The sequence below is a fragment of the Elephantulus edwardii genome, unplaced genomic scaffold (assembly GCF_000299155.1).
Source record: "Elephantulus edwardii isolate Elephantulus edwardi_28Jun2011 unplaced genomic scaffold, EleEdw1.0 scaffold00126, whole genome shotgun sequence".
NCBI lineage: Eukaryota > Metazoa > Chordata > Mammalia > Macroscelidea > Macroscelididae > Elephantulus > Elephantulus edwardii.
The window spans coordinates 4,454,720-4,469,858 of NW_006399876.1; the positions used below are offsets into that span (position 1 = coordinate 4,454,720).

At 54.1% G+C, this 15,139-nt stretch overlaps 1 protein-coding gene across 1 annotated transcript in view; it reads left to right on the forward strand.

The window, feature by feature from the left end:
- Positions 1 to 15,139, forward strand: part of SHANK2 (SH3 and multiple ankyrin repeat domains 2) — a 617,206-nt gene that overhangs the window by 579,544 nt on the left and 22,523 nt on the right. Inside the window, exons 16-19 of the mRNA XM_006893221.1 lie at positions 8,506 to 8,641; positions 9,814 to 9,894; positions 10,090 to 10,098; positions 11,428 to 11,448. Of these exons, the coding sequence (XP_006893283.1) occupies positions 8,506 to 8,641; positions 9,814 to 9,894; positions 10,090 to 10,098; positions 11,428 to 11,448 (247 nt within the window). The remainder of the gene's footprint in view (positions 1 to 8,505; positions 8,642 to 9,813; positions 9,895 to 10,089; positions 10,099 to 11,427; positions 11,449 to 15,139) is intronic.

Consider the following 15,139-nt stretch of genomic DNA (forward strand, 5'->3'; position numbering starts at 1 on the left):
ATTAGGTTAATGTGATTATTCAGGGCATCTGTATTCATATTGCTTGTTCTGTTGGGTTGCATTGGTTTTGGTGTTTGTTTTGAGCTTTGTTTCTTTGTGGTTTTGGTTTTTTGTTGATTTTTGGTTTGGTTTGGTTTTTTTTGTCTAGGTGTTCTACCCTTTTGAGAGAGGAGTATTTTTCTACTATGTTTTTGATATTTTCTGTTTCTCTCTTTGGTTCTATAAAATTTTACTTCATTATTTTTGTTGACGTTGTTAGGTGCTTTCCACCCGGTTCCAGTGCATAGTGGCCCTGTGTACAAGCACGGTCAGTCCTGTGTCGTCCCCACAGTCACTGTATTGGAGCCTCTGCTTGCAGCTGCTGTCACAGTCCGTGTCATTCGAACCTTCCTCATGCTCGTGCCCTCCACATTACCCAGCCTGGTGTCCTTCCCGAGGGGCTGGTTCAAAGTACTGAGACAAAGTCTTTCCAGCGTCGCTTCTCAGGAACCTGGCTGTCCCCTTCCCAGGCTGTGTTAGGAGGTGCACAAACATGTATGATTGTTACATCTTCCTCGTGGGTTGCCTGATTCTCCAGTATATCATGTCATTTTTTTTTCATGATAATTCTCTTCTTTCTTCAAGTTTTATTTCTAAATAACTGCTTGCTTGGGATATAATCCAGGCATCATAAAGTTCACCCTTTTAAATTACATAGCTATTTCTAAGTTGACAGAGTTGGCCAACTCTCAGGACAGATTATAAAGCCTTTTTTTAAATAAATAAAATTTCCATGCTGGCAAATTTGGAAAACTATCTGCAGAAAACTCAAGCAAGATCCACACCTCAATCCATACACAAAAACCAACTCCAAGTGGATCAAGGTCCTAGGACTAAAACCAAGGACTATAAACTTCATTAAAGAAAAGCTTGGAAGAACTCTAGAAGTCCTAATCCACAACAAACATTCTTCTAAGCATCCTGAAAAATCTATAACCAGGAGAGGATAAAATAGATGAAAGGGAGCTTCTTAGAATCAAATCCCTGTGCACATCCAAAAACTCCTCCAACAGAGTAAAAAGGGAAGGCACAGGCTGGGGGAAAATATTTGGTAACAACAGTCAGATAAGGGACTTATATCTAGAATTTATAAAATACTTGAGCATCACAAGATAAAGTTAAACAACCCAATTGAAAAATGAGTACAGAATATGAACAGACACTTCACCAAAGAAGATCTTCAGATGGCCAACAAACACATGAAGAAATGTTCAAAATCCCTAGATTATACCAAAAGATGAACCTCGTGACTGTTGGCACCCCAGTTTCCCTGTGGATGTACTTCCTACTCTGTGCATTCTCTCCCAGGGAGAGGAATTGCTAGGTCTCAAAGTAACTTGGCTCGTAATATTCCAAGGAGTTGCCAAACTGGGTTTTTTAATGGTTCGAGTCTATTTTGCCTGATAATAACCCACGTACCCACCAAAGCCATTCTTCCACCTGTTTACTTTCAACCTTGAATTTACTTTGTCCTTAGAATGCATTGGCCAACAATTTATTTAGGTCTTTGCTTTTAATCCATTTTTAGACATTCTCCCATTTAACTGGAATTTCATTTCAAAGTGCTAAAGAGCAATGATGTTAATCTAGAGACTAAGGTGCACCTGATTCAGACCATGGTCTTTGCAATTACTTTTCTGCGTCAGAGAACTGGACAATGACTAAGGATGACAGAAGAAGAATCAAGGCCTTTGAGATGTGGTACTGGAGAAAAATACTGAACATGCCATGGAGTGTGAAGAGAACAAATAGGTCTGCCTTGAAGAGATTGAAACCAAGCTGCTCCTTGGAGGCAAGGATTTTGAAGCTCCGTCTCACATACTTTGGACACATGCCAGGAAGGACCAGTCCTTGGAGAAGGACATCATGCTTGAAAGGGTGGAGGGACAGTGCAGGAGAGGAAGACCCCGGATGAGATGGACTGACACAGTAACTGGGGTAATGAGGGCAGGTGTCCCAGAGTCCGTGAGACTGGCTCCGGATAGAGCTGCCTTCAGACCTGTTGTGCATAAGCTATGAGTGGCAGTCACGTCAATGGCACATAACAGCAACAACAACCACCTTTAATGTAATTATTGTTATTGAATCAAGGTCTATCCATTTGGTTTCTGTTTATCACCTTGTAGGGTTTTTTTACTGTCATTTTTCTAGTTATTTCAAAAAAAGTGTCCAGAACAATTCATACGCCTTTTGACTTGTGTTATTATCTGCCTTCTCCTTCTTGCAGCAGCACTCTACCCGCTTCCTCTCTGTGTTCCCCACTTTCATTCCTCCTCCTTACTGCCTTCTAAGCTTTTTCCTGGTGGAATGCTGCCCTTTTGCTCTTGTACAGTGATCTTTTTTTTTTCCTAAGAAGACCATACACTTCCCTGGTGCTATTCACTTTCTAGACCAAAATAATAAACAAATCTGCAACTAGAATGCTCATTAGAAACCAAGATGGTAGGACTTCCTCTCCGCTCACCTCCCCTGGACATGTTATAGTATGAGCCAGTCCTCAGAAAGATACCAGGCTTCACTGTTGTAAAACAGGACTGACCTCGGGGTTGGGGAGACTGAGAAAGATGGGCTCAATAATGTATACTGCATTGAAGCAGATGAGGGAGAGAATTGTTTAAAAGAGAGATGTGATTAGGTATTTTTGTCATGACAGAAGTCCAGAATGAAAGCTGCATAGTGGAGTGGACCTGAGAGAGGGTTTGTAAAACAATGAAAGAATTTTTCTTTTACTTTTCCAAGAGGGTAGTGTACTGGGGGGGAGGGCTGGGAGGGGAGAAAAGTGCAACAATGAAGGAATGGAAATCCAAAGTCTCTGTAAATGTTCATTGAAATGAATAATAGATTGAAAAAAAAAAGAAAAGAAAGACATCAGGCTTCAAAAAGTGTATGGTCATTGAAAGAGAGGAAGACCCTCAGTGAGGTGGCCTGGCCCAGGACTGGCAGCAGTGGCACAGGAGTGGGCAGGGATGCTGTGTCCTCCACAGGGTCGCCGTGGCTCCGGGCAGACACCTTGACACCAGACAGCGTTCTCACATTGGACTCTGGGTATCGACAGCGCTTTTCATTGTCCCGTCAGTTCTTAAAACTCTGTTCATTTTCCTGTCTCTCTCTCAGGTTGAATAAATTTTCTTTCTCTGTCTTTGAATTCAGTGAATATTCTTGTTCTCTTTTTTCTCTCCCATAAAAATTTAACAAATAGCTAAGTTGGAGACTGTCCTTATTCTCACAGTAAGCCCATTAAGTACATTTTTTTAAGGGAGAAATGTGCTTGTTAATCTAACATTTCCATTTCTCTGTTTCCCTACAAGTTTCCGCTTGCTCATTCTATCGTCCTTCCCTAGTTGGGAGCAGAACCTATTCAGGCCTCACCTTCCAGCCGCAAACCTTGTATAGCAGGCAAACTCCCACTGAAGTGTGAGGGAAAAGCATCTTTCACCAGGAAGTGTCTCAAAACCAGAATCCTCTGCCAAACACCTTTTCTCAGGAAAATAATGCAGAATGTGTTTTACTAAAAAGGAGGTATTAGATTTGTGGATAAACAGACGTGGGATCCAGAAATCAGCAGTTCTGACACCAGAAGAAATCGTGAGGGTGACATTAAATGGAGGTAACAGATGACACAGACAGCTCTGGATCCAGACGGCTCCGCCTGGGTCAGGAGGCCCCGGAGAGATTGCCTCAAGATTGTCAGCTTAACAAAAGGCCTAACATACCTAGAGATTTTGAACAGATTAAATAATTGAGAAAATATTTGGATTTGTCTTACTGTTAAGTACATAGAAGAATTAAGTCAACAAATAAAATTAAATTCTTTTGCTCCAGGAAAACAAAATGTTGTACAAGAAGGGTAATTATAGTCTACTATAGGATTTAATAGTGAATTCATAATCTATATAATGATAATATGAATACTAAATGTTGATCTTCTAATTAAAATTAAATAACTGTCTTAGTTATTGAATGCTGCTGGAACAGACCACAGATTTATTCCTTTACAGTTTAGGCTGCGTGAAGTCCAAGTTCAGAACGCATCTCTCTCAGGAAAGGGCCTTTCTCTGTAGGCTGTGGAGGGAAGTCCCATTTCCTCAGCACCTGGCAACCCAGTGGAGTGGAGTCTCCACGTGTTCTGACATTCTCCATGACAGAGAGCTGCTCGGTGCGGAGACCCGGGTCCGAAAAGACACACTTCACTGCTGGTGATTCCTGCGATGCTGACCTTCCCCCCACCCACCAGCTCCTCCTTCTCTCCCGTTACCTCTGGTGAGGAGGAACGTGTAGGGTACACCCTGGGGACTCCCCTTAGGACTGAGACGGGGCTGGGGAATGCTGCGTTCCCACCCCACCCCTCCGGCTGCTGTTGGCTTCAGCAGAGCAGATCACATAACTTCTACCTTATGTTCATGTATCAGGGAACTCCGGTGGCCTAGGGAGTTGTGCTGCCAACCCAAAGGTTCATGGTTCAAATCCACCAGCTGCTTTGAGGGAGAAAAATGAACCTTCTCCTCTTGTGTGATTTAAAGCCTCTGAAAACCCACGGAAGGATCAGCTCCGAGTCAGTTCCAGTGAGTTTTTAAGTACATGTGTTTGGGGGACACAATTCATGGCATCCATCAGTACCTGGAGGGTGAAAGGCCTGGGAAGGTGTGTGTCGGGGGGGAGGAAGCACGGAGCACAGTGAGTGGACCTAGCAGCAGTGCCTAGCCTCTCCTAGGACTCTTGGCAATGTCCAGAGACCCTCTTGACTTAATAACTCAGAGAGGAGTGTGGGGCCGCTGCTGGCTTCTGGCTGGGAAAGGCCTAAGACACAGCTGAACTGCCTGTAATACACAGTGCAAGCCACACAGCACCTCCAAAGAATTATCTGGCACATGACGGTTCGATAGTACTTACCTGGCGTTGTAATCCTGAAGGCACGTGGTTCGGGACCACCAGCCTACATTTCTCCTAGTTGTATGGTGATGGTGCTGTGATGTTTGGAAAGGGTGGACCGGAATGGCTGTAATCCTTCCGTTTGCCGAGCTCTGAGCCGCGTTGTTCTGTTCTGTAAGTGATGAATCAACAGAATGGAGCAGGGATGGAGTAGTGGAATCTCAGCCTTCACTCTGGAAGCCCAGGTTCGGTTCTCACCAGCGCCCTGCAGGTCCAGCCCCATCCGCCTGTCGGGGTTGCTGCTGTGACCCCAGACAGGTTTCAGCAGTGCTCCCAGGGAAGACAGGCTGGACCGATGTCCCCACGAGCACCATGCCAGAAAGGAACTCCGGCCGCCCTCAGTGTGACCTTGTGTTATACGAGGGTCCTGTGCAGCCAGGCTGCTCCGGGGGCCTACTGGGTAAGGAGTTGTACCGGCAGTCCAAAGGCAGGCAGTTCAAATCCATCCACCACTCTGTGGGAAAAACACAAGCAGCCTTCTGTCATGTGATTTCTCGCCCCTAAAGCCCACTGGAGGGTCAGCTATGACTCAGTCCCAATGCGGCAGCATGGACCAAGTGCAGCTGACAAGTCCACAGATGATGTCTAAAAGCTAAACACCAGAACTAAAACATCAGTAAATGGCCCTCGTTTTCATTGAGTAAGTCGACACACAGCTGACCCTCCAGCGGTTCCTCAGAGGCTGTAAGTCACACAGGAGGAGAGAGCCCATCTAGCTCCCCGGAGGATTCAGACATCTGGAGAGGTGCTGCCTCTGGGTCAGCTGTGCAGCACTTTACACACTGCACCACCCCACCCCCTTAAACCCCAAGCTTGTGTGTGCTTGTTAGAGGTGGTGATAAATGGAAAAGAAACAAGCTTGGGGCTCTGGGGGTGGAGCATGGCCTGTGAAGCTGTTGCTTTTACGAAGAAACCTGGCAGAACCCTGGCTCTGGAAATTATGTGCTTACAGACAACTTTGGTACCTTAATGTGGGGGTGGAGATGATGGATGGATGGATGGATGGATGGATGGATGGATAGATAGGTCAGTGGATGGGATGAATGGATGGGAGGGGTGGGTGGGTGGATGGATAGATAGATAGATCATTGATAGATGATAGATAGATAGATAGATAGATAGATAGATAGATAGATAGATAGATAGAGCTGGATAGATGATCGATAGATAGATAGATAGATAGATAGATAGATAGATAGATAGATAGATAGATAGATAGATAGATGCAAGAAGAAAGCAGCCTGGGAAGCAGGTGTGTGGAGTGCTCTGAGCTGAAGCTGGGGACTAGGTGTGGGCTCCTGCCTCCCCCTGGGGATAGTCATGGACTTAGTTTGGGTCCTTATGGAAGCAAACTGCCTTCTTATCTCCCATGGAGCAGCCGGAGGGCTTAAACTGCCAATCTTTTGGTTAACATCAGAGTGCATTATTTCCTGTGTCCCCATAACTCCTTAAAACCCCACAGGTCTTGGAGTTGGGATTTCTGCATGTTTTTGAGGCTGCAGGTCACTCAGTACAGTACGTAGGGATGGTGTGTGGGGAGAGCTGCTCCCTTTTCTTACCATGGACTGGATCAGAGGTTCTGGAAGTCCCTACTCCAAGAGTGTCACCTCTGTGAGCCTCAGGACTTGGTTGCGCCCTGTTTAGCTATTGTTGCAAACCTTAAAGTTGAAACTGACCCGTAGCTGCCCTTCCACAGCTTTGCAGAGGCAGTAAGTTGCGCAGGACTCCTCTCGTGGAGGAGCTCATGGGTTTGAACCAGGTGCTTTTGCACTGGCAGCGCAATTCCAGGCTGAAGGGTTTGGAAGACAGCAAAGCCCGTGCGAGGTCTGCATGGCAGGTTGAGCATGTGAGGAAGCAGCACACACATCACCTTTCCCGCCATGCAGTTCCCATGCCCACGTCAGCAATGTGGAACATCCGTCTTGCGCACGATGTGTGGTGGGAAGGGGACTGGAACTCTTCCCTTCCTACCCTGTCATTTCCAAGAGAAATCACACCCCTGGTCAGCCTGAGTCCTCGCCAGTTCTTCTCCTGCCCCTGTGACATCTGGGTGCATTGCAGCAAACACCCTCTGATGCTCTGCCCTCACCGCTCACGTGCTCACCTGTGCACCTGCAGCTTCCTCAGGAAAGCACCGAGCCTGCGGCTTGAGAAGCCCGCCTTCCCTCTAGGAAAGTGACCTCTCTGATGCCCCTGGGCAAGGGAGGGAGGTCTGATCCCAAGAGCGGGGAGATCTGTGACTTCAAACCACACAGGGAAGCTGCTGCTGCTGTTGTCAGGTGCCGTCAGGATGAGTACAACTTTTAGTGACCCAATAAACAACCAATCTGACCCCTGTCCTGTCCTGTCCTGTCCCGTCCTCACCGTCTCGGACACAGCCGAGTCATGGCTGCAGTCACAGTGTCAGTCCACCCGCTTGAGGGTCTCCCTCTCTTACACTGACCCTCTGCCTTTCCGAGGATCATGTCCCTCCCCAAGGAACAGCCTCCCCAGCAACATGCCCAAGTGGGGTGGAGCCTCATCTTCCCTCCGAGAACACCCTGCACGCCCCGTTCTAGACAGATCTGTCTGTTCTCTTCTCAGTCAAAAGACGGAGGTTAGGACCTGAATATCTCTCGGAGGACACCATTCAGCCCATCGTGGGTAGTGACTGGGAGGGGCAGGACGTGGACAGAGTGCAGTTCATGAGTGCTGGGCCCAGCCCACAGCTGCTTTGCCATATGGCCATGGTCTGTGTGCACGTCCTTTCCGCGTGCGTTGGCCAGGTGTGGACGGTGAGGCAGAAGGGCCAGGCTTCTGGATGGTGCAGAGTGTGCTGTGAACTTGCGGTGGGGACAGGGTTCCCTGGCTGTCACCACAGTGGTGTGACGTAGGACAGCCCCCCCCCCCCGTAGCATTTGTCAGCGGAGGTTTCATCCCCCTTGGGTGGAGGGGCTGCAGAGGAACTGAAGTGTCAATAGACAGTCCCCCAAAATGTGTGAGAAGCAATAAACTGTGAAGCTGACCACTGCGGCTGTGCTGTACCCAGACCCTGAGCATGTTTGGGGGGCTTTCGGTACAGCTCCACAGGGGAAGGTGCCCAGAGAGACATTGATGGTGCACTCAGCCCCACTGAGAGTTGCACCCACAGAAAGCCAGTGCCCGGGAAGGGTGCCGGCCCTGGGACACCAGCCCCACAGCCTCCTGGCCTCTGCAGCCCCTTCTACGTCACTGACACAACACAAAACTAGTATGGTTGTTAGTTGTCAAACTGGGTCCTGCACCGTCGTCTGGGGTGTTGGCCTGCGAGGCCTGACAGGGCCAGTGTGTCTCAGTCCCTGTCCCTGAGGTCACCGAGGGCTGGCCTTCCAGCCATGTGTCCAGCAGCCTTCAGGGCGATCACGGGCCCCTCACCTCTGATGCTTCCCGCTCTGCCCTCATCTGGAAGCTCTGCCGAAGTCGTCCCTAGTGATGACAGTCCTGCAGTCCGAGATGCCAGTGGACTGGCTCCCTGTCTGCACATCCACCTTGCTGACTCTCCGTTCTCTCTCCTCACAGGTCAACAATGAGAATGTCGTGAAGGTTGGCCACAGACAGGTGGTGAACATGATCCGCCAGGGGGGCAACCATCTGGTCCTCAAGGTGGTCACGGTCACCCGGAACCTGGACCCAGACGACACAGCCAGGAAGAAAGGTGCGCTTTCTACCCCGTCTTCCCACCCCATTCTCCTGGACCTCCCACCCCCCCTGTCTGTCCTGCCCCTCAGTCTCCCAGCTACTCCCAGTTCTCCACTCGCTCTCCCCAACAACCAGCCAATGCCTACACTCTGTGGTCCCAGCATCCCACTCTCCCAGTCAAGCCCAGCACTCTGTCGTCCCAGCGCCTCACCTTCCCTGGCCATCGCTGAACCAACACTTGCCTCCTGCTCACCCCGTCCCCCCACTCCCTGTCAAGCCCTGCCTCCTGCCACCTCAGCACCCCACTCTAGTCTCCACTCTCTGGATTCCCCTTTCCAGGTATCATGCTCACCTGCTGTCCCCCTCTGGGCCTCTCACTCTCCCAGTTCCCCCCTACACCCTGCCATTTCACCCCCCAATCTCCTGCGCCCTGCTGTCCCAGCCCCCATTAGACTGTATGCACAACTCTGAGTGCAGACATATGCCTGGTGGGGAGGAGTGGCCTTGGAGGGACGCTATGGGTCAGATCCCTGTCTGTCAACAGAGCATTCCGCCTGCCCAAGGCTACAGCAGGCCCAGTATGTGCAGGTGTGGGGGTGCCCTCTCCTGTGGGGGAGCCAGATGTCTCCCCACAGTAGGGAGAGAGGGGGTATTCAAGCAGGTACAGCCCTGGCGGCATGCACCCAGAAGGCTGTGGGCAGGGGGCTCCAGGCTCAGCTGCCGTCCAGGGCCAGTGACGAAGCCAGTGGAGCCCACTCAGTCTCTGTCTCCGTGTCCAGCCCAGCCAGGGGCTCCAGCTCCCTGGAGGAAGGACCGGCTCAGTGAGAGGTGTAAACTATGAACATGGGGGCACTGAGAGTCTCCCTCCAGGTCCTGCATCGGTGTGGGGGAGCCCCACAAGCTGCTGGAGAGTGAGTTCACACAGAGAGGGCCTCGGCAGATTGGCGGGGGCGGGGACAGCCTTGGCACTTCCGGGGACACACGGGCTGTGTGTGGACTTGGCTGCCACACAGCGCACACACCGTTCACTCTGACGTGTGGCCAGCACACAGCCGCTGCGCCTGCCCCTCGTCCTGCACGTGGTCAGAAGGTGACAGGGGCCACCGTGCTCCAGGAGACGTGGGCTCGGTGAGGGACGAGGAGGGGACCCTGAGCGACATGCGTCCTCTTCTCTCTCTGCCCGTCAAGCTCCCCCTCCGCCCAAGCGCGCTCCAACCACCGCGCTCACGCTACGCTCCAAGTCCATGACCTCAGAGCTGGAGGAGCTCGGTAAGCCTCACAGGGCCACCTGTGCCGCCGTGTCCACGCGCCCGCCACGCCCAGGCCCTGCATGTGTGTGTCCCCGAGCGGCGGGCGGCCTGAGGACTCGGGCTGGCGGGGCGCGGGGCTGGCAGGGCACTGGGCTGGGCCGCTGTCCGTCTTCTCTAACATCATTTTGTTTTGAATTTTTGGGCCTCTCACTAGTGGATAAAGGTAAGCCCCCCACGGTGTCCCCGAAACAGCCCCTCAGCTGTCTAGGGGACCCCATCGCCATCCACTCGGCCCTGCCCCTGACATTCAGCTCAGACCCGAGCCTCAACCAGCGTGGATTTCAGGGAGACAGCGTGTGTTCTGAATCATGGGCTCCTGGTGGCCAGTCCAAGGAGCAGAGCATGGTTCTGGGCTGGCCAGGGGGGGTGGGAGGGCACGAGTGCCCACCAACGTGTCAGGGTCCATTGCAGTGGTGGTTGACTTTGGGGCTGATGTGAGCCTCTGGGGTCCCTGCCCATCACTCTGCGGGGTCCTGGGCTGCCCTGGAGAGGAGATTAAGGACTCAGCCCTGGTGGAAGAGAGGCCCAAGCATGTCTAGCAGCAAAGGGTAAGCGTGTCACTTTCCCTGGGCTTGGCTCAGCCTGGGCCAGGCATCCGGGGCTGGGATCTGACATCAAGGCAGCCTGAGTCTAGTCTCACGTGGGAGAGACAGAAGCCCCCTGTCCACCGTTCCATCAGTCTATATCCCCGGAACGGCTTCTGGAAGAATGCTGGTCCACTCACCAGAAACCACTCGCCCTCATCCCTGGGATCAGAAAGGTGTTCCCACGACTGACACACCCCATGGGGCTACCCAAGCCCCTTACCCTCTCCCCCAACCAGAACCAGTGGACCTCCCCCTGCAGTCCCTCCTCCATCCTCAGAACCAGGAGAGCCCCCCCCCCTTCCAGAACCACGGCCTCCCGCCTGGGCCCACTCCCTCCACCCACAGGAACCAGTCCCTTCCTCTGCGCCCCCAGCCAGCAGACTCCTTTCTCCCAGGCCCCCAAAGCCAGTATCTATGAGAACAAGACCCACTGGGGACCCCTTAAATTCTCCTGTTGTGCCTTGATCCTGTCTAGGGAGCCCCAGCTCTCTCTTGAGGTGATGTCATGGGATCTCAGCTTCCTGGGAGTACACACAAGCAAGGCATCTTATTAAAGGGGAGCCCCCACTATCCACACACACAGGCGCCCCAGTGGGCCCCTCTCCCCGCAGCCCGGGGCTGTCCATGGGCCACTTCTGTGCACGCTGTCTGTTCTGGTAGGGCCTGGCAGGGTACTTGTTAGAGGAAAAGTTCCAGAAAGTTCTCTGTCCATCCCAGGGAGAGCCATGTTTGCAAGGTAGATAGGGCAGGAGGGGCCGTGTCCCTGAGGCAGCCAAGAGCCTTCCCACCCCACCTCTGGCCCCACAAGCTCTTGTCCCGGCCACTTGACCCCAAAGACGGCCCGAGACGAGGTGGCAGCCCCCGCGGTGGCTTGGGCCTCTCACGCTGCCCTTTCTGTCCACAAGCCTCCGTCCGGAAGAAGAAGGGTAAGCGGACTAGCAGTGTCTGTCTCCGCTCGTACCCGTCACCCGGGTCGCAGCCCGCGCCCGTCACCGTGCTCTAGAATGTTCCGTGAGCTTGTGTTGTCTTTTCCTGTTCCGGGCCCTGACTGAGGGACCGCGCCACGGACACACGTCCGCGTCCATCTGTCGTCTGCTTTGCTTCCCTCCTCTGTGGCCCCTGAGCGTGTGTCTCCCGGGGCCGTGTCCACGTCGTCCAGGGAGGCCCGGCTGCCACAGCCAGGCAGGCCTCACCTAGTAGGCACCCAGTGAGCAGTGCAGAGTCCTGTGGGCGGTGTGGCCCTTGACTGTGTGTCCTGGGCTCCCCGAGGCCACCCAGCTGGGTGTGCAGACGGGCACTGAGCCCACCGCTGCCCCAAACTGGGACCAGGTTGCTGCCTTTGGCCCCGGAAGTTTCCTGTCTATGGGGCATAGTGTCTGTCTGGGGTGGGAGGTGGGAGGGCGTGCACCGCTGACACTCACACCTCATGTGCCCACATGGCTGGTGTGGGACCCCGTGGTCCCCTCTCTGACGATGTCCTCACTCAGGGATGCCCCTCACTGTCTGTGGAGGGGCTCCGCTCAAGGCCAGCACAAAGCTGGCTCTCTGGGCTGGGGCGGGGGTACCCTGCATCATTGGCCTGAGGCCTGCCTCAGACCCAATGTCTCGATCAAGGGGCTGGCCATTGAGACTCCATGGGGCGGCCACGCAGCAGGTCTCTCACCTGGAACCCCCAAGCCAGACACTGGCCGGTGCCAGGACTCAGGCCCTGCTGGCCGCCTCTCTCAGGAGCCTCCCTGAGGCCTGCACCGTTGCCCCCAGGAATGGCTAGCACAGCATGGGGGGCTGGGAGGGATCCCAGAACGATGTCTGCTGAGCACTTCTGTGAGGGCACCCTGCTCGAGGTCTCGGCCAGTCGGTAACCTCGGGGCCACAGGAAGCTTCAGCGGTCAGGAAGGAGGGGGTGGTCCTGTGCTGGCTGTGTCACTGCGCCATCCTGCCCCCAGGACTGTGGGTCGTACACCCCCTGATCATGGCGGAAGGTGCAGCAAGGGCCTGCGTGAGGGAGGGTCCGACCAAGTAGACCAGCAGATCTGAGGTCCAGACTCATCCTCATGGACACGGATAGATGTGGGGGCAGGAAGACCACAAAGGGCCTATCTCCTAGGAGGCCATGGTCTGGGCGTCCGTGTCCTGGGGGGACCAGGGTCCAGCAGGTGGAGGGGATGAGGGTGTAGCAGACAAGGGAACCAGAGATCCAGCAGGTACAGGGAACCGGTGTCCAGGACAGAGGGGCATTGTGGGTCCTGCAGGTGGAGAGGCTGAGCACCCAGCAGGAAAGAGGACCAAGGGTCCAGCAGGTATGAGCACTAGGGGTTCAGTAAGGGAGGACCTGGGGTCCAGCAGAAAGAAGGGACTGGGGATCCAAAGGTGGGAGGACCAGAGGTCCAGCAGGGAGGACCTAGGGTCCAGCATGTGGGGGTCTGGGAACTCAGCAGGAAGGAGAGACTGGGTGTCCGGCAGGTGAGAGGACTGGAGGTCCAGTGAGAGAAGACCTAGGCTCCAGCAGGTGTGGGTCTGGGGATTCAGCAAACGGGGGAGACTGAGGGTCCAGCAGACAGAGAGAACCAGGGTCCAGTAGGCAGGGGGGCCCGGAGCCCAGCAGACAGAGAGAACCAGGGTCCAGTAGGCAGGGGGACCAGGAGCCCAGCAGACAGAGAGAACCAGGGTCCAGTAGGCAGGGGGACCAGGAGCCCAACGGGTGGAACAAGGGATTCAGCAAAGAGAGACCAGGGGTCCAGCAGGCAGACATTGGGGGTTCAGCAGATGGGGGGCTGGGAGTCCAGTAGGCAGGGGAATCAGGGGTACAGCAGGCAGACATTGGGGGTACAGCAGGCAGACATTGGGGGTTCAGCAGGCAGGGGGACCAGGGGTACAGCAGGCAGACATTGGGGGTTCAGCAGGCAGACATTGGGGGTTCAGCAGGCAGGGGGACCAGGGATAGAGCAGGCAGACATTGGGGGTTCAACAGGCAGCAGGACCAGGGGCACAGCAGGCAGACATTGGGGGTTCAGCAGGCAGGGGGACCAGGGGTACAGCAGGCAGACATTGGGGGTTCAGCAGGCAGGAGGGGTAGGAACCCAGCAGGCAGGAGGACCAGGGATCCTGCAGCAGAGGTCATTGGGAATTCAACATGGGGGTGGGGCATGGAGTCTAGCAGGCAGGGGAACCAGGGGTCTAGCAAGCAGGGGACATTAGAGGTTCAGCAGGCAGGGGGACTGAGAGTCCAGCAGGCAGGGGGACTGAGAGTCCAGCAGGCAAGGGTACCAGGGGTCCAGCAAGCAGTGGTGACTCTGTGTCCTGCGGGGGTTACTAAGGGTTCAGCAGGTGAGCGTATTGGGTGTTCAGCAGGTGTGAGGGAGTGGGAGTCCAGCAGGCTGGGAAACTGGGGGGCCACCAGGCAGAGGGCCTGGGAGCTGTTCAGCAGGAGAGAGACCTGGGTGAGCCTCAGCTCCCTGTCCACGCAGTGGGACCTGTGCCGGCACGTGGCAGGAGCGTGGAGGTGTGCTGTCCACCCACCTGCACCAGGCTCCTCTCAGGCTGCCCCAGAGGCCTGAGCCACGCTCACATGCTGAGGCCCGTTCGACTCATGTCAGCCCTCCATCAGGTCTCTGGGCTGTAAGTTTTCTCCTGTGGAGCAGCTGCTGGTTTTGAACTGCTGATCTTTTCCTTAGAAGGCCAGCATGTAAAGAATGAGAGTGAGCATCCCTGAGACTCCAGAGAAAGCCTCCAGTCCCAGCTCTGCAGCTGCTGGTGAGCCTGGGTCCTAAAGTCCCTCTTCTCAGGTAGCAGCAGGAGGTTGCTGAGGACTCACTGTGGCCCCGGATTCTGTGCTGTGTTGTCATAGGCAGCGCTGGACCCTCTGGCCAGGTGGCCAGTAGGGTGGGTTCTGGTCCTCTGGGGCCCTTCTATGGGCAGCCACTGACACCATTTCCCAGCCCAGCTGAGGTCTGAGGGGGGCCCTTTATCTGTTCCCCATGGTGCCACTGTGTTGGTATAAAGAGTAGCATCTGGAAGAGACGCAGCCCCTGGCTCTGCTTTGATAGCATCGTAAGCATCCAGTGCTTTTGTCCGTCTTGGGGGACACGTCGCAGTCATAGAGAAAAGCCTACAGTCTGTGCTCTGTCCCCCCAAAAGGGGACCCAGACAGGTAAGGGAAAAGAGTCTAGAGGGTCAGACACAATGATACAAAGGACAGAACCCCACAACCTCAAACCCTGAACCTCAATCAATGAAGTTGGTGGCCCCAAAGCTGAGAGTCCCGAGAAGCTTACAGCTGGGAGCCCAGAGAAGGTTCTGGGAAGTGTTGGTGATCGTACAATGCCCTTCCTGTCCAGTGGGTGTCGCAGGATGGTGGAAACAGAGTCACTGAGGTTCTCATCGGTCTGGGGAGGGCCCCAGGGTCTACACCTCTGCCTGCACCTGGTTCAGGGCTGGGGTTCCTCCTCCTGTCTAGGGGAGGTGTGCAGAGTGGGGTGTCTGCTGACATGGGGGCACACTGCATACTTTTCTGAGTGACCTGTGCTCAAATTGCTTCCGGTAGAAGGCAAACATAGGCTTAGGTGACAGGCAGGACACTGATCTTCCTCCCGTCCTCCTCTCATCCTTTGTGAGGGC